At 61.2% G+C, this 21,179-nt stretch overlaps 1 protein-coding gene across 1 annotated transcript in view; it reads right to left on the reverse strand.

Moving 5' to 3' along the window:
• The window catches only part of JAKMIP3 (Janus kinase and microtubule interacting protein 3), a 55,550-nt gene that overhangs the window by 5,722 nt on the left and 28,649 nt on the right, over nucleotides 1-21,179 (reverse strand). Inside the window, exons 5-18 of the mRNA XM_062214034.1 lie at nucleotides 21,030-21,176; nucleotides 20,547-20,678; nucleotides 19,425-19,460; nucleotides 18,665-18,724; nucleotides 15,724-15,852; nucleotides 15,016-15,144; nucleotides 12,752-12,835; nucleotides 11,301-11,363; nucleotides 10,891-10,989; nucleotides 9,259-9,357; nucleotides 9,123-9,176; nucleotides 6,480-6,545; nucleotides 5,841-5,909; nucleotides 5,676-5,753 (exon numbers count right to left, since the gene is read on the reverse strand). Of these exons, the coding sequence (XP_062070018.1) occupies nucleotides 5,676-5,753; nucleotides 5,841-5,909; nucleotides 6,480-6,545; nucleotides 9,123-9,176; nucleotides 9,259-9,357; nucleotides 10,891-10,989; nucleotides 11,301-11,363; nucleotides 12,752-12,835; nucleotides 15,016-15,144; nucleotides 15,724-15,852; nucleotides 18,665-18,724; nucleotides 19,425-19,460; nucleotides 20,547-20,678; nucleotides 21,030-21,176 (1,245 nt within the window). The remainder of the gene's footprint in view (nucleotides 1-5,675; nucleotides 5,754-5,840; nucleotides 5,910-6,479; nucleotides 6,546-9,122; nucleotides 9,177-9,258; nucleotides 9,358-10,890; nucleotides 10,990-11,300; nucleotides 11,364-12,751; nucleotides 12,836-15,015; nucleotides 15,145-15,723; nucleotides 15,853-18,664; nucleotides 18,725-19,424; nucleotides 19,461-20,546; nucleotides 20,679-21,029; nucleotides 21,177-21,179) is intronic.

Below are 21,179 nucleotides of genomic sequence, written 5' to 3' on the forward strand. Positions count from 1 at the left end.
AAGTGTCCTCACAGCCCACACAGGAAGTGTCCTCACAGCCCACACAGGAAGTGTCCTCACAACTCCACACAGGAAGTGTCCCCACAACTCCACACAGGAAGTGTCCTCACAGCCCACACAGGAAGTGTCCTCACAGCCCACACAGGAAGTGTCCTCACAACTCCACACAGGAAGTGTCCTCACAGCCCACACAGGAAGTGTCCTCACAGCCCACACAGGAAGTGACCTCACAACTCCACACAGGAAGTGACCTCACAGCCCACACAGGAAGTGTCCTCACAGCCCACACAGGAAGTGTCCTCACAGCCCACACAGGAAGTGTCCTCACTGCCCACACAGGAAGTGACCTCACAGCCCCCACAGGAAGTCTCCCCACAGCCCCCACAGGAAGTGTCCCCACAGCCCACACAGGAAGTGTCCTCACAGCCCACACAGGAAGTGTCCCCACAACTCCACACAGGAAGTGTCCTTACTGCCCACACAGGAAGTGACCTCACAACTCCACACAGGAAGTGTCCTCACAGCCCACACAGGAAGTGTCCTCACAGCCCACACAGGAAGTGTCCTCACAGCCCACACAGGAATGACCTCATAATTCAACACAGGAAGTGTCCTCACAACTCCACACAGGAAGTGACCTCACAACTCCACACAGGAAGTGACTCACAACTCCACACAGGAATTGTCCTCACAACTCCACACAGGAAGTGTCCTCACAACTCCACACAGGAAGTGTCCTCACAACTCCACACAGGAAGTGTCCTCACAGCCCACACAAGAAGTGTCCTCACAGCCCACACAGGAAGTGTCCCCACAACTCCACACAGGAAGTGTCCTCACAACTCCACACAGGAAGTGTCCCCACAACTCCACACAGGAAGTGTCCTCACAACTCCACACAGGAAGTGTCCTCACAACTCCACACAGGAAGTGTCCTCACTGCCCACACAAGAAGTGTCCCCACAACTCCACACAGGAAGTGTCCTCACAGCCCACACAGGAAGTGTCCTCACAACTCCACACAGGAAGTGTCCTCACAGCCCACACAGGAAGTGTCCTCACAACTCCACACAGGAAGTGTCCTCACAGCCCACACAGGAAGTGTCCTCACAGCCCACACAGGAAGTGTCCTCACAACTCCACACAGGAAGTGTCCTCACAGCCCACAAAGGAAGTGTCCTCACTGCCCACACAGGAAGTGTCCTCACAGCCCACACAGGAAGTGTCCTCACAGCCCACACAGGAAGTGTCCTCACAACTCCACACAGGAAGTGTCCCCACAACTCCACACAGGAAGTGTCCTCACAGCCCACACAGGAAGTGTCCTCACAGCCCACACAGGAAGTGTCCTCACAACTCCACACAGGAAGTGTCCTCACAGCCCACACAGGAAGTGTCCTCACAGCCCACACAGGAAGTGACCTCACAACTCCACACAGGAAGTGACCTCACAGCCCACACAGGAAGTGTCCTCACAGCCCACACAGGAAGTGTCCTCACAGCCCACACAGGAAGTGTCCTCACTGCCCACACAGGAAGTGACCTCACAGCCCCCACAGGAAGTCTCCCCACAGCCCCCACAGGAAGTGTCCCCACAGCCCACACAGGAAGTGTCCTCACAGCCCACACAGGAAGTGACCTCACAGCCCACACAGGAAGTATCCCCACAACTCCACACAGGAAGTGTCCTCACAACTCCACACAGGAAGTGTCCTCACAGCACATGAAGACCTCACAGCCTTTACAGGAAGAGGCTTTTCTGAAAGCATCACACAGCATCTGGAGTCCTGTGAGCTACCTTGCTGCTCCACAGTGGCCTTTTTGGTAGGGCTGGGCTGACTGAGGCACTGACCCTCTGCTGTGCTTGACAGCATAGGTGCAGCCTCCATGGAGGTGACACAGCTGACCCCTGGGAATGCTGAGGTGGCTCTGACTGGACCTTTTGGAAGTTCTATGGATGCTGAATTTCCAGCCACGTGAGGTCCATGATCATTAGAACCCACGGGCAGTGGGCCAGCGTGTGCAGTTTGGGCCTACTCACCAATTCAGCCTGTGTTCCGTCATGCCACTCACGGGATAACCCTCCTACCTCCAGAGGGATTCTGCCTGAGATGGAGTCTCTCTCCCAAGTGAGGGCTCTTAAGTGACATCAGAGCAGAAAGGGAGGGAGTTGAAGACATGCTGTCAGAGGCCGGCCATCATCTGGGAGCTGAGTGAAGCTCAAGTTCCTCTTAATATCTCACCCCACCTTCACCCCAGTAATGCAGACAGAAAGCATTGGAAATTTTTTGGTATAACCTTGGGAAGGAAATTTCCAGAACTATAAATCATGAAATCTAGAGGCCACCAACCTTGTAAATATTACAAAAATCTGCTCGGCCCCCAAAACAGCAGTCAAACTCTGGGAGAAATATCCACAGCGGACAACAGGCTGTTGCCTTGCGTACCAAGAGTTCTGACAGGTCTGTGAGAAGGCCGACCACACAACACAAAGCGGGAAGAGGGTGTGAGCTGAACGAAGGGTGAGAACAGACACGGCGCAGTCCAATCCAACGGACTCCACATCGACCTTCCTAGGAGACACCTCTCGGAGTCAGCTTTCCAAAACCTCCCACATCAACGTTTGCTTACACGGAGTTTGGGGGACAACTGTGCCGAGTACACAGGGACAAAAGCGAGGCTTCCTACCGACGGCTTCAGTGCTGCCCTCTCAGCCAGGCCGAAGAACCTTTCCCACAGAGAGAGACGCTCACACTGCACACAAGACTGGGCACTGTGGACGGCGAACACCGGGACACAACCCAACATCCACAGCCTGGGACAAAGGACCACGTGAGCTGTGCTCACAGCTGGGGACTGCCCTCCCCGTCGACAGTGGTGTGAAAAAGCCACCGGCATCTGTGGGTGCAGTTGCTGCTGCTCAGGTGTTAAGGATGCCTGTGGGAAAGCACGCATGTCACGGGGACCCCAGCATCTCCTGGAAGACGCCACGGGCTGCTGCGAGGTGTGCCCTGTCACCGGGGGTCCCGGGGGTGCGGAGCAGGGGGTGCAGGGAGGCATCCTCTTGCACGTCCAGAGCACTCCATGATGACTACTCTAAGGACTTCCAGAGAGCAGGCTCAAAGTAAGTGTAAGACGAGCCAATCTTGTCAGGTGGTGAGAGCACACAGGTACCTGTCCTCAAGGAGTCCCGAGAGCAGCGGAGAAAGCGGAATTCCGGTCTTGCTCTGGATGCTGGGCACGGGATGAACTTCTCCTTGTCCCTCTTATTTTTTTGTGTACGTAGAACAGTTGTCTGTTGACTACCCCTTCCACTCAGAGAACAACCAACACGAAAGAAGCGACGCCTTTCTCTCTCCTCCCTCTCCGGCTTTCACAGCCCTCACCTTACCGACCTCAGCCTGCGCCTTTCCTCCTTCAGCCACGCAGCACCGCTACGCACCTGTTGCTTGCCAGGCATCGCACAGGCCTGGAAGACAAGCTGGTGGCAGTGGGCACGGCCCTGCCTGCCTGTCAGGGGGAGGCTGCCCCATCTGTGTTTTGCTCAGGGCGTCCAGCAGAGGGCTAGAGAAGGCTTCCTGCAGCAGTGATGGGCTAACACTGGAAGGCAGCAGGGATAGGCAGGAAAAGGCGTCCCGGGGGAAGAGCGGGAGCAGCGGCCAGGCCTGTCCCACAGCCTCGTGCAGCGCCAGCACTGCAGCAGAAATGCCACCTGCACAGGGATCCCAGGTCCCAGCCCGAGACTCATGCAGGCACGCGGGCCTTGACAGCGGCAGATCGCTGTTCTAGAGGGTTCTTTGCCATCCAGCAGAGGAGCCTGTCTGTGCCAGGAAGTCACACAGACAGAAGGTTATCACCACCACCATGACCACCATCAGCCACTCTGAGAGCTCTCAGCCTGTGCTGGGACCTGAGAATGAGCATTTTCAGCCCAGCCAGCCTCGCTGTGTTTAAGTAGCTCAAGCAGATCTTCTCGCAGGCGTAAGGGCCAGGGCCCCGACTACTGGCTGGGTGCCCTGCTGAATGTCTTGGTGGTGACCCTTGTCCATCCATCACCACAAGCCTGAGCAGTTCCGGAGATACCTTCCTGCACGTGGGACACAGACATTGCTGTGTCACCAGAACGCTGGGACGGTGACTGTGGTGGGGAGTCAGGGGCACCTGCCAGCTCCCACCTGGAGAACCCTGTTCTCAAATCTGGTTTTCAAGCTAGAAACGCACCATGCTCATCCCACAATAACGATGCAGGGGCCTCCTGGAGCTGCTTTGTACCTGCCACACACGAAGCTGCTGCAGCCTGCGGATGGTCACACGGGTCACTGCAACACCTTGTGTCGCGTGGGCAAGGGAGGCCCCAGTGACCACGGCTCCCCATTCCTGCCCTCGTCTCACTTGTCCCCAGGAGGTGCCCCCACCCCAGGGAGCACAGCCTCTCTGGCTTCATAAGCCACAGTGGCACAGCAAGAACAGCAAGCTGCCAGCCTCCAAGCTGGGCAGCCACAGCCACTGCTGATTAAGCCACCGTGACCTACCATCCACACGATCATCCTCCTCACAACCCCAGAAGGTGGGAATCAGTCTCTCTGTCAGGTCTCGTGGCTGGCGGCCAGCCAAGACCAGAGCATCGGGCAGCAGCCCCACCTGCTCCCCACAGCTCCTCAGGCCAGCCTGAGCCGCTGGCAACATGGCCTGGCGTCTGCCTTTAAGGATCCAGCCTGCAAGCTGACATTAACAAACGGCTGTGGCTGATGGCCAGAGAGGAAGCCCTCTGGGAGGCCTCCCAGCTGTCCGCGAGTGCCGGCTTGCAGAGCTGTGATGCAAAGGCTCACAGAGCACAAAATTTCTTTTCGTGTTCACAAAGGGATTTCAGTGGGTACAAGGCAGCTGGCAGAAGCCAGTGCTGCTACATCCTGCAGTGGTTCAGGCCCTGGGAGCTAGGCCCAGTGTGGTGGTGTAGAGGTGGAGCCCACGGGAGGTGCCTTGGTCACCGGAAGGGATGAACGCAGTTCTCACCGGACCACGGTTGGGCCTGAAGCGGGAGCCTGCATCCCCCGGCTCCCTGTCCGGCAGGGAAAGCTGCTATCAAAGAGGGAGCCTGCATCCCCCCGGCTCCCCGTCCAGCCCACAACCCCTGTGTGTGCGTCCTTGCTTCTTTACACCTTTTCCAGCTAGCACTGCGCATTCTGTCACAGCCACAGGAAACGGATTAACTCAAGTGTCCACACAGAATCCCAGAGACATCGGCAGGAAGCACAAAGGCTTGTGGTGGGAGCAATGGCTTCCCGAGGGGCAGGCAAGAGCATGGCCCAGATAAGACTCGCAGGGCTCCGCCTACTATCACTTAGGAACTTCCCCCTGTGCTCAGTTAGCTCACAAAAGCACGGCTTCCTATCCCCTCACCGCACACACTCACTGAGTTCTGCCTGTGGGCGCACACTCCTGAAGTTCAGCATTTACTGATGGGGCAGGAACATGTCCCCCAGCATCCACCATGCAGGAGCGAGGGGTCTTCATGGGGAGAAGGCAGAGAGCGCCCCACAGCGAGCCCGCAGCCTCCCAGCAGGACTCAGCCTCGGTGCACCCCGGCACCTGGACACGCCCCTGGGCACTGAACAACTTCACCTGTTTGTCCCACACCTCCCCACTCTGGGGTTCCACAGCCTTCTCTCCCCTACCTTGTGGGCTTGGTCCAATGACTGCTTCCTGTAGTCCAGCTCCTCGTCCAGGTAGCCCTTCTGTTTGCTGAACAGCTCCTGAACACAAGAGGACCCGTGTCGGTCTCTGGCGCCTGACCAGACAGCACTGCGCACACTCCAGGGCCACAGGGGAAGCCCGCCCACCTTCTCCTGCTCCAGGTCCGCCATCTTCCGCTGCAGAGCCACCTCCGTCTCCTCGATCTGCTGCAGCCACTGGGCAAACAGAAGGCAGGTGCTACCAGGGGCCACTCGTCCTCCGGCCCACGTGGGTCTGATTCCACCCCCTCCGGGTCCCCTGGGCACAGCCTGGGGCAGGGGGAGGTCCTTGCTGGGGGTCAGGGCTGGCTGGCACCGTGAATGCAGCCTGAGCACTCACCCGCGCTTCCCTGGGCGAGCAGGGACACTGGCATGGGGAGCAGGGCTCTGCCAGGAAGGGCAGAGGTGTGGCCTGGTCCCCTAATTGCCAGGGCACTCCCCCTGGTGGCTGGGCAGGATCCCCAGGAGGGTCTTGTGGGTCTCTGGGTCAAGCAGAAAATGCTAACGGTTTCAGGCCCTTTCCCCCTCTGGGAGGAAATGGAGGCAGAGTTGGTGACTTGACAAGGTCTGGCAAGGATGCATGTATGTACCATTTGACTTGTCTGTGCCAGATCCCCTGAGGCAGCCAGGACTCAGTGGGTCCCCTCTGCCCTACAGCCCCCTCCTCCCAGAAAGGGGTCTTCCGAGCTGAGCCGGGGGACCCAAGGCACTCAGCCCTGTCCTGAGCGTCTGTACAGCTGCTGTTACCTTCTCAGCCAAGGTCAGGACTGTCCTGGCTTGAATGACAACCACCTGCTCCTCGTTGGTCAGGTTCTACAGGGAGCAGCAGAGCATGGGTGAGGTCAGAGGCTGCCCCAGGGCGGGGTGGGTGCTGAATGACAGATGCAGGTGAGTATGATGGGGAGGGGCTACGGCGCAAGATGCTTGGACTGAAACCCCCTTCCCACCCCCTTCACTTGCTCTCTCTGGGGCTCTGTTCATTTCATCTTCTTCAGGATGGTCCGTCAGCAGCTAGGCCACCTAACGGGTGGGGGCCACACCCAGTAACCAGCACTTCCTGTCTCCCCCGCCCCCAGCCCTGTTTGAAGCCAGGCCTCTGCAGACACAGCGCAGGGAGGAGAGGCAGCACTCCTGGCTGTGGAACGGCGCCGGTCCCTGGCAGTTTTGTCTTCCTCTGCATGTTCATTCACGCTTCATCTCAAGGGCCCACTGGTGTCCTGCCTGGCAGGGCGTCCCTCTGGAGCCCAGTGAGCATCCCTGGGCAATGCAGGCACCTCATATGCTGAGCCCTGGCTGCCACCTGCACCAGGCCTAGGCCTGCCCGGCCCCAACTCACGGGACAGCCCGGAGCAGGAGAGGGCATGAGGAGCAGAGGCTGCAGCAGGGAGGGGCCTGCCTGGGCCCACTGCTGCAGAGGAAGTCCCACTGCCCCTAGAGCCTCCCTGGGTCAGGACCGGGCCACTCAGAAAACCCTGCATGTGCGATTCTCTCCCCAGACAGTGGCTCCCTGAGAGTGGCCATCTCTTGCTGTCCATGAGCCCTCAAAGTCAGCATGAGGTCTCCTACTCTGAGAGCTGATGACCAACGACTACACACACAGAGGCAGACTACCCACGGGACAAGTGCACCCCCAAAGTGGATGGCATTGTATTCGAGCCCCATCTTGTTGGGGATGGCAACCACGGGGCTGGGAGGAGCCCTACATGAGGACTGAGCAGAGCTGGGCTTACCCTGACTCTGCCACTACATTGGCTCTGTGGCCTAGGCAGTGCCTTCTGGAATGTGTCTCTCAAGCTGTGAATCTGGGGGCTGCCCAATATGGTTCTCAAGAGCCTGTGATGGGGCTGTGTCTAGGGCTGCTGCTGCCTATGTCACCACCAGCATCCTTGCTGGGGGGTGCTTCTGCCACCTGTGGCCAGAAGAAGCCACTAGGTGAGTGCGGGGCAGACAGAAGAGCTCCCCTGCTGGAAGCCTTGCTCTGCTCTGCTCCTACAGATCCCTAGGTGAGGAGCAGGCAAGTGAGGAAGTGGCTCCTGTCAACACAAGACCCTGTGCTGAGGGCACAGAAGAGGTCAAGTGCGGGCAACTGGATGGAGGATGGACAGGTGGCTGCATGAAAGATGATATATGGGTGGGTAACGCATGAGTGGGCGACAGATGAGGGTGGGTGGGTGGGTGGAGGACAGAGGAGGCATGATGGGTGGATGCACGGATGGAGAGATGGGTGCATGCATGGGTGGAGAGATAGGTGGGTGGGTGGGTGGAGAGATGGGTGGATGGGTGGGTGGGTGGGTGGATGGGTGGGTGGGTGGATGGGTGGATGGATGGGTGGGTGGGTGGATGGATGGGTGGGTGGAGAGATGGGTGGATGGGTGGGTGGGTGGATGGGTGGATGGGTGGGTGGGTGGATGGGGGGAGAGTTGGGTAAGCGGATGATGGATGGACAGAGGATGGGTGCAAGGATGGAGGGATGGGTGCACGCGTGGGTGGAGAGATGGGTGGGTGGGTGGGTGGGTGGAGAGTTGGGTAAGTGGATGATAGATGGGTGGGTGGAGAGATGGGTGAATGGGTGGGTGGAGAGATGGGTGGATGGGTGGGGGGGTGGATGGGTGGAGAGTTCGGTAAGTGGATGATGGATGGACAGAGGATGGGTGCAAGGATGGAGGGATGGGCAGAGGAAGGGAGGGTGGAAGGATGGAGGATGACAATGACAGATGAAGATGGAAAGGTGGATGGACAGAGGACGCATGGTGGACACATGGCTGGATGGAGAACACATGGACAGACTGATGGATAGGCGAGTGGAGGAATGGACAGAGGACACAGATGCATGATGGATGGAGAATGAGCAGCTGGGTGGATGGGTATCTGGATGGGGGATGGATGGATGGAGGATAGCTGGATGGCAGACAGAGACAGAATGGAAGGACTTGGGAATGAAGGGAAGTTATTTCACCCACTTGGCAATTCATTTTCTTTTGAGGCATTTTTCACAGAAATTGGAACTCTGATTCAGTGGTTGTCTGGGGACTCTGCTTCTTCCCCAAAACCAAGGGAGTGGGAGCCCTCAGGGAGCCATACACAGCAGCCCCCTCCCCACCGAGGGTGTGGAGGAGCTGACAGACTGACAGGGGTTCAGACAGAGAGCACGCGTCCAGGGGTCGCAGGCTGGAGGGCCAGGTGGGCACTGCAGAGGCCCTGCCGGGCACTCGAGCAGTAAGACAGCAGCAGGTCTCTGCCAAACGTGGGGCCCACTCCAAGCAGAGAGTGGGCCATGGGAGGGTCCTGTGGCGCACTGCAGAGGGGCTCACAGGGGCGCTGGGCCCCAGGGGGCTGGGGCAGGGGCGGCATGAGAGGCATGCACAAGTCAGGAGAGCAACATACACTTACGGCGTTATCCCCCAGGATGTCCAGCTTCTTCATCAGCTCCGGGACCACGATGTCCTGGGAGGCAAAGGGACAGGCAGGCGGTGAGCCACAGGGGGCGGGGCAGGCGGGGCGGGGTGGGGCAGGGACAGGGCTTTACCGTCACGCCTTCGGCCTCACAGTACACCTGCAGGGGGCTCTTCCCATCCACAAAGGGCGTGTGGTGGAAGGTGATGGCCGGCGACTTCCTCTCCCTCTCCTAAGACAGAGCAAAGGCTGGGCAGTGGACATTCCCTTCGCATCCCCCACCTCCGCAGAGCCATGCCAGGGCCCAGGGCCACCAAGAGAGAGGTCAACAGGTGGTAGTGGCAGAAACCTCACTGTCCCTAAAGACTGCCCCAGTGTGCTCACTGGCCCAGCTGGGCCATGTGACGTCCGGCTCCACACTGTCCCAGCCGAGTGGCGCTGAGCAGGCCCATCCCCACCAGGACCGGTGAACCCACGATGCTTCGGAAGAGTCAGGGCAAGTGGTGCCCACGGCCCCCTGGTGACACCGGCTGCTGGTCCTGCCTGGTCCTCGCAGGAGCCCAGGAACCCGGTGGGAGTGGCTGCTCCCCCACAAGGAGGCTGACAGGAGGGCTCTGAGAGGTAGCTCCATCTGGATCCGGAGTGGGCTTCATCCCGCTGCATGGAGGCAGAGGTGCTGGTGGGAGGGGAGGGGTGGTGCTGACCAGTGGGGTGACACCTGTGTAGCCACTTCCTCTTGGCCTTGTGCTGCACACGCTACAGTGACACCGTAGCACAGTGACATAGCTATGCACACCCGGCCAGTCCATCACGGCAGCGTGCTTATCCCCTGCCCTCCCTCTACAGGTCATGGCCGGGGTGGAGAGCAGAGGCAGAATCGGTGTCTGCCGGGCCGACTCTGGGGGCACCGTCCTTGCCACTCACCGCCACTGCCACAGCTGCCACCCCTGGCCTCACCATCCTGCCCCCGGCCTGTGCTCAGACGGCCTGGCCTCCAAAACCCACGCCAAGACCTTGCTGTGTAACAGCGCTGGGCGGGACCTGGGCCGGCGTCTGGCACACTGAGACGCTGCCTCGTATGTCTGTCGGAGTGCCCGGGGTGGTCTCGGCTCTGGCTCCCGACTCCACCTTCCTGCTAACGTGGCCCCTGGGAAACAGCGGGCAATGGCTCAGGTGCTTGACCCCCTGCCATTCCACAAGTGGGACCTGGACTGAGTTCCCAGGTCCTGGCTTTGACTTAGCCCAGCCCCATAAGCAGTCAAGCAGGTGGGGGCTCCCTCTGTCTGCTTCTTTCAAATAGAGATGAAAGGAGAAATGAATGAGGCCTCTGACGGGGCAAGATGGCTCTGCCCTCGTGGTGGGCCTGGGGCTCTTCCTGCTTCCTGCCCCCTTGCCTCTGCCGTGGGGTGATGCAGCCTGGCGGGGTGCCGCACCTTGGTTCTGGCTCCCCAGCCTCGAGATGCGCTCTCTGTACACGACCCAGCCTGGGCGTCGCCACTGCAGCACCGAGCGGCTAAGCCGCGGCCCCGCAGTGCTCCTTTCCCTCTCACGACACCAGGTCCCAGGGTGCCCGGCCCGCCCGGGTGACGGCCATTCTGCTCGGCTGGCCAGTCCCCGGTGGGCCTCTAGCACCCCATCCCTGTCCTTTGCAGCCTGGACTTTGGGCTATCTGTTCAAAGGCTCAGGTGACTCAGGAGGACCCAGGGCTCAGCCCTGAGCCTGGGGGTGGCCACAGGGTGGGTGCTGGGACCCCACAGCCCCCCACCTCAAGCTCCAGGACCCTGAACTCCAGCAGCTCGTTCTGGTCCTTGGCATCCTGCACCTCGTGTTTCAGCCGAGCCTCTTCCGCCTCCATTTGCTTAATCTGTGAGAGAAGACGATGAGGTGAGACAGTCACTGCTCTCTTGCCAGGTCAACTCCTGGCCTGCTGCCCGGCTGCTGGCTGCCGGCTGCCCAGGGGCTGGCTCCTCCGCCAGCACCCAGCCTAGAGCGCTCAGTCGGCAGCCGCACTCCCTCAGCAGTCAGCGGGCTGGGCAGGCCTCTGCTGTGGTCGGCCAGGGCCATGTGGTGGGCCCACCGCCCTTGGGGGCCCTGCACCCCCCACGTGAGCACATAGCAAGTTGTACCAGCTTGCGGAGGGGAGGGGAATGGTTGGGGGAGGGGGTTGGGCCATACCTTTTCTACCAGTTCTTGATTTCTCCGATACAGTGCTTGCTTCTCTTCAATCCACTTCATATCCTGGAAAAGGAAATGGTAAAGCCAAACAGAAAATCGTGAACAGAGACTGCCCCCTCAGGGCGTGGCTCCGGCTGCGGAGGTGAGTGTTTAGGTCCCACTGATGATGGAGACCATTTCCTTGGAAGGTCCTGGATGAGGGAGATGGAACAGCCTAGCCCCGGGAGCACCGCTTGGGGACGCTGCCCCTCGTGGACAGCACCCTAGGCTCAGTGAACAGGCCAGGTACTAAGGAGCACCTGGCTTGGTGTGGTGCCCCAGGTGCAGGGGACCCTGAGCCAGGGCTCACTGGCAGAGGTCCCTCAGGGTGCAGTTCCTCTCACTCCACACTCAGGACCCCGGCTCTGTGCTGCTTCCAGCACAGGACGTGTAGAAGCCTCACTGAGCTCAGCTCAAGGCCCGGGCTGGGAGGACGCCTGCTGTCAGCACACTCACACCGGCCTTGGGGGCTGGAGCCCTGCTGGGGGAAGCCGGAGGGCACAGGCCCTGGACTTCACTCGGGTTCCGTCTCTGCAAGGTGTGCACAGAGCCCTTGTCGAGTTCGAAGGGCTCACTTCTGCAGACAGAGGAAGTGGGCTTCTCCTCCTTCCCCTCCCCTCCCCGTCCCCCGAGGGTCACTTCCAACGGCACAGCCTGTGCAACACGCTTGAGGGGCCTTGGGTGCCTCACTGTGACACGGGCTGTCAGTCCACAAGGGCTGCCACACCCACAGGCTTGAGTGCACGCGGCCCTGGGTGTGGGCAGCAGTTTGGTACATACCAGCTGAACAGTCACAGGTGGTGCAGCACTGAATTCTGGGAGGCTGACAGTGCAGCACAGTGGAGCTTGCATTGTCCCCTTTCCTGACCACAGTCAAGGACCACAAGGGCCAGGACAGGCGGCTGGAGCCAGGGAAGCATGTCCTTGCTCCCAGAGCAGCCACACACTTGCCCCACTCATCACGGACGCCCACCAGTCTCAGCTGGGCTCCAGCGGGGCAGAAGGAGGTGCCCAGACCCCAGGAGCAGTGGGATGATGGCCGTGTGGTATCTGAAGAGCACAGAGGTGGTGGTACTTTAGGGACAAGCACCCACTGCATCTAGCGCAAACTTTACCACCTGGAGGATGGGTTTCCGGGAGAAAATCAGACAGAGGTGGCCCCGGTACTTTCCTCTGAGGCTGGACAGGGGCCACAGGGTCTGAAGGCCCGGCCCTGACTCAAACAACTGAAAGGATCTTCCCAGGCCAAGCCAGGGGCCTGCCAAGGTCAAGACCAGGAGAGGCCTGTCCAGCAGGCAGGCTTACTCCTGCCTTGTCCAGGCAAGAGCTCCTCCCAGATTTGAGGACTCTGCTGCCACGTGATATGTACAAGCCTGGCCCCTCCAGGCCACCTGCCCCCTGGGGACGCTCACCTGCCCTTGCTCGGCCAGCGCCTTCTCCAGGTCCTCCACCTGTGCCTGGGCTCTCTGCACATCGGCCTGCAGCTGCTCCCGGGTCTGAAGAATGGGAGGAGTCCCAGACATCAACTCTCACAGCTGGGGTGGAGTCCCAGACATCAACTCTCACAGCTGGGGTGGACGGACCCACAGGTGGCCCTTACTGACCGACCCCTGGCCTCGGACTGATTGGACTAAGAAGCCACTGCCCCCTCCTCCAGAAAGGACACAAAAGGGAGGCTCTGAGGGCTGCTTCGGAGCCAGTGGTCTCGCATTACAAGGAGCACCTGTGGTTGACTGCAGGGATTCTTGGTGGAATCCTTGTTGACAGCAGAGAGCAGCCAATGAGGCATTAGGGTGCTGGCCAGAGGGCCCCCTGAGCCTCCTTTGCTGACAACAGCCCCCACAGGGGCTTGGAAGTGGTTGGCCACAAAGCCCAAGGGCGCCTTCTGCTGTCCTGGCTCTGCACTGGGGCCACCTCCCCAAGAGCTGCCCCTGGTTTGGAGGTGAACCCGTGCTTCAGGAGTCAGCTCCTGGCTTGCGAGGCCACAGCCCTCTCCCCAGGGCCACCTGCGCCTCCACCGAGCCCAGCCACTCTCCTGGGCGTGGACCCCCCTGCTGCCTCCAGGTCCAGCCTCCAGGGACAACGGACAGGACCTTTGCAGGCAGCCAGGCTCAGGGCCCAAGGTCTATCACCTGGGCCTGGGGGTCGGGGCGGCCTGCTCACCGAGCTCTGGGTCCCTTTCTGGTCACTTGAGCAGGTTCCGGCTCTCCTTCCCCCACTCTGACCCCTCCCCCGCCCTCCCCCTCACAACTTCTCTCCCTTAGGGGTCCCTGGGGGCAGACTAGGAATTCTGGTGAGTCCTGTGTCTCTAGAGGGAGGGACTCTGTCGCAGGCCGCCAGCCACCCACACGCGTGCGGCCAGACAAGGGGCAGCCCCTGTCTGTGTCTTCACAGGGGGCTCCCTCCATGGCCCTGCAGGGGGGAGGGTGGCAGTGCCCTGGCCCACAGCGTGGGACCCTGTGGGGCCCAGGGCAGTCCGCCTCCTTCATCAAGCTTGTCTGTTGCCAATTCTCTGCCTCACGTTTTCCTCCGAGTCCAAATGTCAGTCAACAGTCTCCAGATGTGGGCTGGGCATCTGCACGAGCAGCCACACCTCCTGAGCTCTGTGACTGCAGGGCGCACAGGCCCCGGGCATAGGGCAGGGAGAGGAAGCGCTCTCCAGCTCCCAGCACTCAGTGGGCCCAGCCGGCAGGTGTATGTCCAGTGCAGCCACCCTGCCCAGCCAGTCACGCCCCGGCTACCTTGGGCCCTGGGCGTCAGGATCTGACCAGACTCATGCACAGGTCAAGTCGAAAGGTCAAAGAGGGAAGGTTTCCCCGTTGTGCAGATGAACTTTCCCCTTTCACCTCTGCTGCTCCGGCCAGAAAGAGGGAAACGGCCTCTGTGGATGGACGGGTGGGTCTTAGCCACCCTGCCCAGAGCGACTGTTGGGCACAGCGAGGCAAGGCCTGTGCCAATGGATTCTTCACCCCGGGCGGTCAGGGTGATGAGGGGGAGACCTGAGGCTCCTAGGGCAGCAGGGGGGAGCGTGGGGGAGGGTGCTCTGCTGTCCCCGTCCCCTCGTCTCCAGAGGCCGTCCTCGGCCCAGCCCCTGACCTGCGGTACCTCTCGGGCTGTGGGGTGGTTGAGGCAGTGGGACCCAGAGAAGCCCCGGGCCGCCACCCAGTGCTCCAGCTATAGCTGCCACGTCAGCTGCCCCTGGGAAGTGGGGGTTCAGGCTGGGCCAGCAACCTCCCTGAAGCCTGGAGCCTGTGCCGTCTCCAGTGGCCAGCAGAGGGGGCCTGCCAGCCCCATGATGGGCAGGAGGCCAGCACGCTTGCCCAGCAGCGCAGGATACAGCAGGCAGCGTCTGCTAGCCCTGGCAGGATGGGGACACCCTCAGCAACTTTCCAGGGCAAATCCGTGCTGCCCCTCCCTGATCCGGGACTCCAAGAGCCCCGTGGCAGCAGCTTCAGCGGGAAGGTGGCCCCATGACCATGCCACGGCCCCCAGCGGGGAGAAACACATGCCCAGCTGGGGCACACCCAGCTCAGGCCCCACAGCGGCTATGGCAAGTGTCACCCAGGACCGAGGGCAGCTGCGGGGGGGAGGGCCCAGCCCTGAGGATTTGCTGATGTGGACATCCCGGCCAGGGCAACGGGCAAGCAGGAAGGGACAGAATAGAAGCCACTTAGACCTTAACTTCTCGCTCTGCGTCCAGCGTCCCTCCGACCTGCTCCTGTAGCAGCGCATATGCTCGCTGCAGCGCCTGGTACTCCATGGTCAGCTGCCGGAACCGCAGCTCCGTCTCCTCCTTGGCCACACCCTGGAGGGGCGCAGGCGTCAGCACAGGCCACTGCTGGCCAAGGCCCTGGTTCTCCCCAGTGAAGACCCTCGGAGGGGTCCTGCTTGCAGCCTGAGGGAGTGGTGACCGCCTGGGGACCCCATGCTATTTGGAAAGGTCGCCTGGAAGGCAAACCCTGAGCCCCTGCGGTAGACGGCTGGGCCAGGGAGTGCCCTGTGGGCAGGTGGCTGGGCCGGGGCTCGGCTGGGGCTCCCACATGCTGGCCAGGCTCCCTGGACACAGCGGCCCCTCGGTTACTGATGGGGCTCATGCGTGGCCCCACTCTGAGCCATGTCCCAGAGGAGAGCTGGGCTCTGTGGAAGGTGCAAAGCCTCCAGGGACTCCTCCCCCCAGGACCACCCACCCTGGGCTCGGTCCTGTGGTCACCTGGATGTGACCTCTCTGCAGTGGCACCTGCTGGCCTAGGGACAAGGCACGGGCAGCTGGGTCTGCTGCTGCCTTAGAGGGCCCCGTGGACCCCTAGGGCAGTGGGTGCCGTGTTTAGGAAACTCCAAGCCCAGCAACTGTGACCTGGCCCCACCCTCAGTGTCCCCCACTCACCTCCTCCAGGTCATCATCTGGGGTGCACGGGGTCTGGTCTGTCCTGTCAGTTTGGTAAGAGATGGAGGAGCCATCAGATTCCAGGGATGCTTCTTCATCGTATCCAAAGAAGGTCTCCACGATGACCGGCTTCGGGGCGAAGGTACTATGTTAGCACACCCCTGCTGCGGGGACCAGGGCCGTGGGCCACCTAGCCACGTGGCCCCACCCCATACCCCCGTCTGTCACCACTCCCCCCGGGAGGGCACTCCTGCCTGGGGAGCCGGCACACGGAGCGGGGAGCAGGGAGGGGCCGTCTGTAGGACGATGTCACACGGGGGAGCGGGCACCAGCCCTGGGGTGTGGCCACTTTGCAGTCACACGAATCTGGCATGATTTAAAGTACTGATGCCTCCAGGAGGGAACAGAAGCAGGAGAGGGTCCTCGCTGGTGTGAGACCCTGCCTCCAGGGACCCCAGCTCGCCTCATGCCCGTCCCCAGAGACCTTAGGGCTTCCTCCTCTGGGTTTTAGAAACAATGCAAGATCCAAGAGCTGACCCCTCCTCTCAGTCCCTCAGACCCCTTCTTCCCCCCACTGAGAACCGCCACTGGCCATGAGCCCTTGGGGGAGTCCTCCTGGGAGCCTCCTCCCTGGACCACACAGCTGCCCCAGGCCCCTCCTGGTCCCCCCCAGTCTCCAGGCTCCCACTCTCAGCTGAGCTCAGCCCCTCAGGGAAAAGCTCTCTCCCTATCCTCCCCACAGAAGCGTCCAGAGAACAGCCACTCAAGGCTCCAGCATGAGTTCTTCACTGAGCAGCCGGCCCCTCTGGTCGCTGCCTGTCCAGAACCTACAGCGGCCCGACTCCCTCAGTCACATGGGTCACCCGGGTCCAGTCCGTCCTGGGCACACCTAAGGTGTAGTGTGCGCCTCCTGGAGCTGCCTCCAGGCTGAGTCACTCTTCCTGAACATCGGCCCTGCAGCTCTGACCTGCTAACCCGAGGGATAAAGTAACAGCGGCCCCACAAACGGCCTCCTAACTGCCTCGCCGAACCAGGGTTAGAGTAGGGAAGGACAAAGGACGGGCTCGGCGCCTGCCCTGGCAAATAAACTGACTTCCTCTGGAAGGCGCCGGGCCCTTTGGTTTCTTTGTCTTTGCCCCTAACGCCCTGAACCCCACCTGTCACCCATCTCCACTCCTGTCCTCACCCCCACCTGTCACCCATCTCCACTCCTGTCCTCACCCCACTTGTCCCCCATATCCACTTCTGTCCTGACCCCTACCTGTCCCCCATACCCACTCCCTGTCCTCACCTCCACCTGTCCCCCAGGTCCTCTCCTGTCCTCACCCCCACCTGTCCCCCAGGGCCACTCCTGTCCTGACCTCCACCTGTCCCCCATACCCACTCCTGTCCTGACCCCAACCTGTCCCCAGGTCCTCTCCTGTCCTCACCCTCACCTGTCCCCCAGGTCCTCTCCTGTCCTCACCCCCACCTGTCCCCCAGGGCCACTCCTGTCCTGACCTCCACCTGTCCCCCATACCCACTCCTGTCCTGACCCCAACCTGTCCCCAGGTCCTCTCCTGTCCTCACCCTCACCTGTCCCCCAGGTCCTCTCCTGTCCTCACCCCCACCTGTCCCCCAGGTCCTCTCCTGTCCTCACCCCACCTGTCACCCATATCCACTCCTGACCTCATCCCCACCTGTCACCCATACTCACTCCCTGTCCTCATCCTCACCTGTCCCCCAGGTCCTCTCCTGTCCTCACCCCCACTTGTCCCCCAGGGCCACTCCTGTTCTGACCCCCACTTGTCCCCCATACCCACTCCTGTCCTCACCCCACCTGTCCCCCAGGGCCACTCCTGTCCTCACCCCACCTGTCCCCCAGGTCCTCTCCTGACCTCATCCCCACCTGTCACCCATACTCACTCCCTGTCCTCACCCTCACCTGTCCCCCAGGTCCTCTCCTGTCCTCACCCCCACCTGTCCCCCAGGGCCACTCCTGTTCTGACCCCCACTTGTCCCCCATACCCACTCCTGTCCTGACCCCCACTTGTCACCCATACCCACTCCCTGTCCTCACTCCCACCTGTCTCCCAGGTCCTCTCCTGTCCTCACCCCACCTGTCCCCCAGGTCCTCTCCTGTGCTGACCTCCACCTGCCACCCATATCCACTCCTGTCCTGACCCCTACATGTCACCCATCTGTCCTCACCCGCGCCTGTCGCCCAGGTCCACTCTTGTCCTGATCCCTGCTCACTGGCCCTTCATGTTCTGGTCCGTGGGCCTGGCTGGCCCCCAGGCTGGATTCCCCTGTGGCCCAGTGTTCTCCCTCTCTGTACCAGGGCCTTGAGTGAATCTGGCTCATGTGACTCCCGGGTCTCTGTCTACTCGCTCGGCTTCCCCCACTCCCTCCTCAGGGGAGCACTGGACACCTGGGGACTACGGGAAACCAGCGGCCTCCAGGTAAGTTCTGAACTGCAAAGATCCCGAGGAGAGAGGCCCTCTGTCACCTCCTCCTGCCCAAGCCCTGAGGCTGAGGAACAGCCAGTGGCTGGTGGAGGGCCCACAGACGTGTGTTTCACAGGAGCAGGAGAGCTCAGGACTCCAAGTTCCCAGGGACACAGCTCGGCCACGTAGGGCTGCAGCAGCGGCAAACACGGCTGGGACAAGGGTGCATGGCCCCCACCCAGTGAGGGTCAGGAATGCAGACAGCGACACCCAGGCTGCCCGCCAGTGTCCCACACAGAGAAGCAGGGGCCCCGCGTCCCTGCCGTGCCCCTTGCTACCGTCACCGTGACTTCCTGTATCCCCTTGAGGATTCCAAAGAAGCAAGGTTGGCTTCTGAATTTAATGCTGTGACCTGTTTGGGTCATCTGGTAGGAACACGTGAGCGATGACGAAAGCACTGCTTTCCACATGCAGGGGGCGTGTCCCCCACGCCGAGGGCGCTTGTGCCCCCATACCTTGGGGAGTTTCGCCATCTTCTTCCTTTGCTTCCGCAACCTTAAGAGCTTATCGCGTTCCTGCAAAGCCCAGCGGAGAGACTTCCTGAGGAGCTGATCCTCGGCACCCTCACACACGCAGCTCAGGATTTCTGTCCCCCACGCAAGTCGGCGTCCACTGTGCTGTGCACACCACCTGGCCCTGGCATTGCCCAGACAGCACGGATGCTCCCGTGCTCTCCAGGCCTGGCCAAGGGCCCACGGCTGGTGGGGTGGGGGCCTCTGAGCTCAGGCGCCACCAGCTGTCCTTCAGGGACAGTGTAGGGGCAGGTGATGGGAGGGGCCCCTCCTACTCTGCATCCACCCCTGTGTGGACACTGCCTCCCCATCCAGGAAGCGTTGCTGTACTTTCAGGGCCCCAGAGGGGACCAGCCAGGCCGAGACTGCCCATCGGTGCTGGCCAGGGAGAAACCCATGCAGCAGTGGACTCCAGGCAACAGAGAGCAAAAAGGACAATTGTTGGAGCAGGTGCTGTCTCCCTGGGGCAGCAGTGCCCCCACCTCCCCCCCAGCACTGACCTCCTCCCGCCCCTGGACAGCGCCTTCTTCCCGGCTCCTGTCCGACCCTAAGCCCTGGTTCTTGGGAGCCACGAAAAGGACTAGGCAGTGGGTCAGCGAGTCCACCCCAAAGGCTTCAACGGCCACCTAGGAGCCTCGGCACAGAAGAGGCCTGGGACACCTGGGCTGGGAAGGGGGCGTGGGGGGCAGGGACTGGTACTTACTAACACGCTCTTCACGTAGCCAGCTGTCTCGAGGGTCTAGGAAAGAAAAGGCAGGGCGTGGGCCCGCTGGGGATCCTGCTCCCAGTCCCTGCCCTCCTCTACAAACCCAGAGCCCTCAAGACCACGCAGCCTCGGCCCTGAGCAGGCGGCTTCACCCTAAGTTCCCAGGGGCCCCAAGGGCCTCTGCTCGCTGGTCAGCAGGTGAACCTGGAATGAGGTACACTGGTAACTGACCAGGACTTCATCCTTTTCTCTTGCAAATTTCCACAGTGGGTGTGAAATCAGATGGGGGAGGGACGGCTCCAGGTGGGGGGTTCCCTCCAGCTCACCTGGCTTTGCAGGCAGCCCCACTCACTGACAAAGAGGCCACCACTTGCTGGCCACACTGCTCAGTGACAGAGGGGACACCGATGCCCTTCAGAGGTCACAGGATGAGAAAGTCTTCCAAAATGACCTCCCGTGGAGGCTGCTGAACCCCAACAAGAAGCAGAAGGGGCCCAGGTCAGGGAAACTGGGAAAACTGCCGGGGGAGGGTACAGGACAGGACAGCCACTGGCCTCACAGTGCCCCAAACTGAACAACTAACCCCTGAGGCCATGAACGGGATGGATTTGGAAATGGGTCCTTAGGAGGCCGAGACAAGATGGCTCTGGGTGAGGGTGGGGTCCTATACCCCATGTCGGGGCCCTGTAAGGAAAGAGGAGGGTCAGATGGAAGAGGGAGTGGCCAGGGGGAAACAGAGGTGCAGGTTGGGGTGAGGTGGTAGCAACCAAGGAGCCAACAGGGGTTTCCCGGGGGAAAAAGAATGGCTAGAACCTCCCCAGAGCGTCTGGAGGGAGTGTGGTCCCACAGACTCCTCCATTGTGGAGCTGTGGCTTCCGAACTGGGAGAGACAGACGTGGCTGGGGTGTCGTGAGCCCCGTGGGGGACAGCAGATGTGGCAGGGGTGTCGTGAGCCTCAAGTGCAGTCATGTGTGGCAGGCCACATGAGGAGATGCAGGGAGCAGAGGTGGGGTAGCCAGGACCACTCTGGGTCACAGGTGCTGCCCACCCTCTCCTGCCCCTCCCGCCGGGCACGCACTGGCAAAGCTCCCGGTGCTGAGCAAACCGCGGCCGCCTCACCTTGGAGAGCTCGTCGATGAGGCTCTGCTGCTCGGCAATCTGCACTTTCAAGAAGTCGACTTCTCTCTCGTCCTGGCTTTGGTCAAGGTCGTTTAAAGAGCTGGGTCTTCGTATGATGCCGGCTCGCTGTCTCTGAAACCAGCAGATGGCACACGTGGGTGGGGAGGCAGCCCCCTGGCACAGAGAGCTGGGGGACCCCTCACTCAGCCTGCAGGGGACTGGGCAGCTCACAACACCCCCAGAAAGCCTGGCCATGACAGCGACCATGCAGGCCCCTGGGGGTGGGGGCTGCTGGAGCTCCTATCCTACCTGGGGCTTGCGGTGGAGAGGGCGCCCCCACATTGCTGCCAGAAGCAGCACACAGGGCACTGGCCCCCACCCTGTGGTCTGGCTCAGTGGCCACGACAGGAGTACAGCTTCCACCCCCTGCCACGGTAGAGCTGTGGATGGACTGGGGCCGCCCCAGCCCTCACAGGCCCCTACCATCTCGAGGTTCTCTTGGGTGATGAACTTCAACTTGTTCTCCATTCGCCGCAGAGCATGAGACAAGTCTTCATTTTTTCGGGTCAGGCGTTTGTTTTTGTCCAGGAGTGGCTTGTACTGACTCTCAGCTTCTCGTAAACGCTTTAGCTG

The sequence above is a fragment of the Lepus europaeus genome, chromosome 17 (genome assembly GCF_033115175.1).
Source record: "Lepus europaeus isolate LE1 chromosome 17, mLepTim1.pri, whole genome shotgun sequence".
In the NCBI taxonomy this organism is placed as follows: domain Eukaryota; kingdom Metazoa; phylum Chordata; class Mammalia; order Lagomorpha; family Leporidae; genus Lepus; species Lepus europaeus.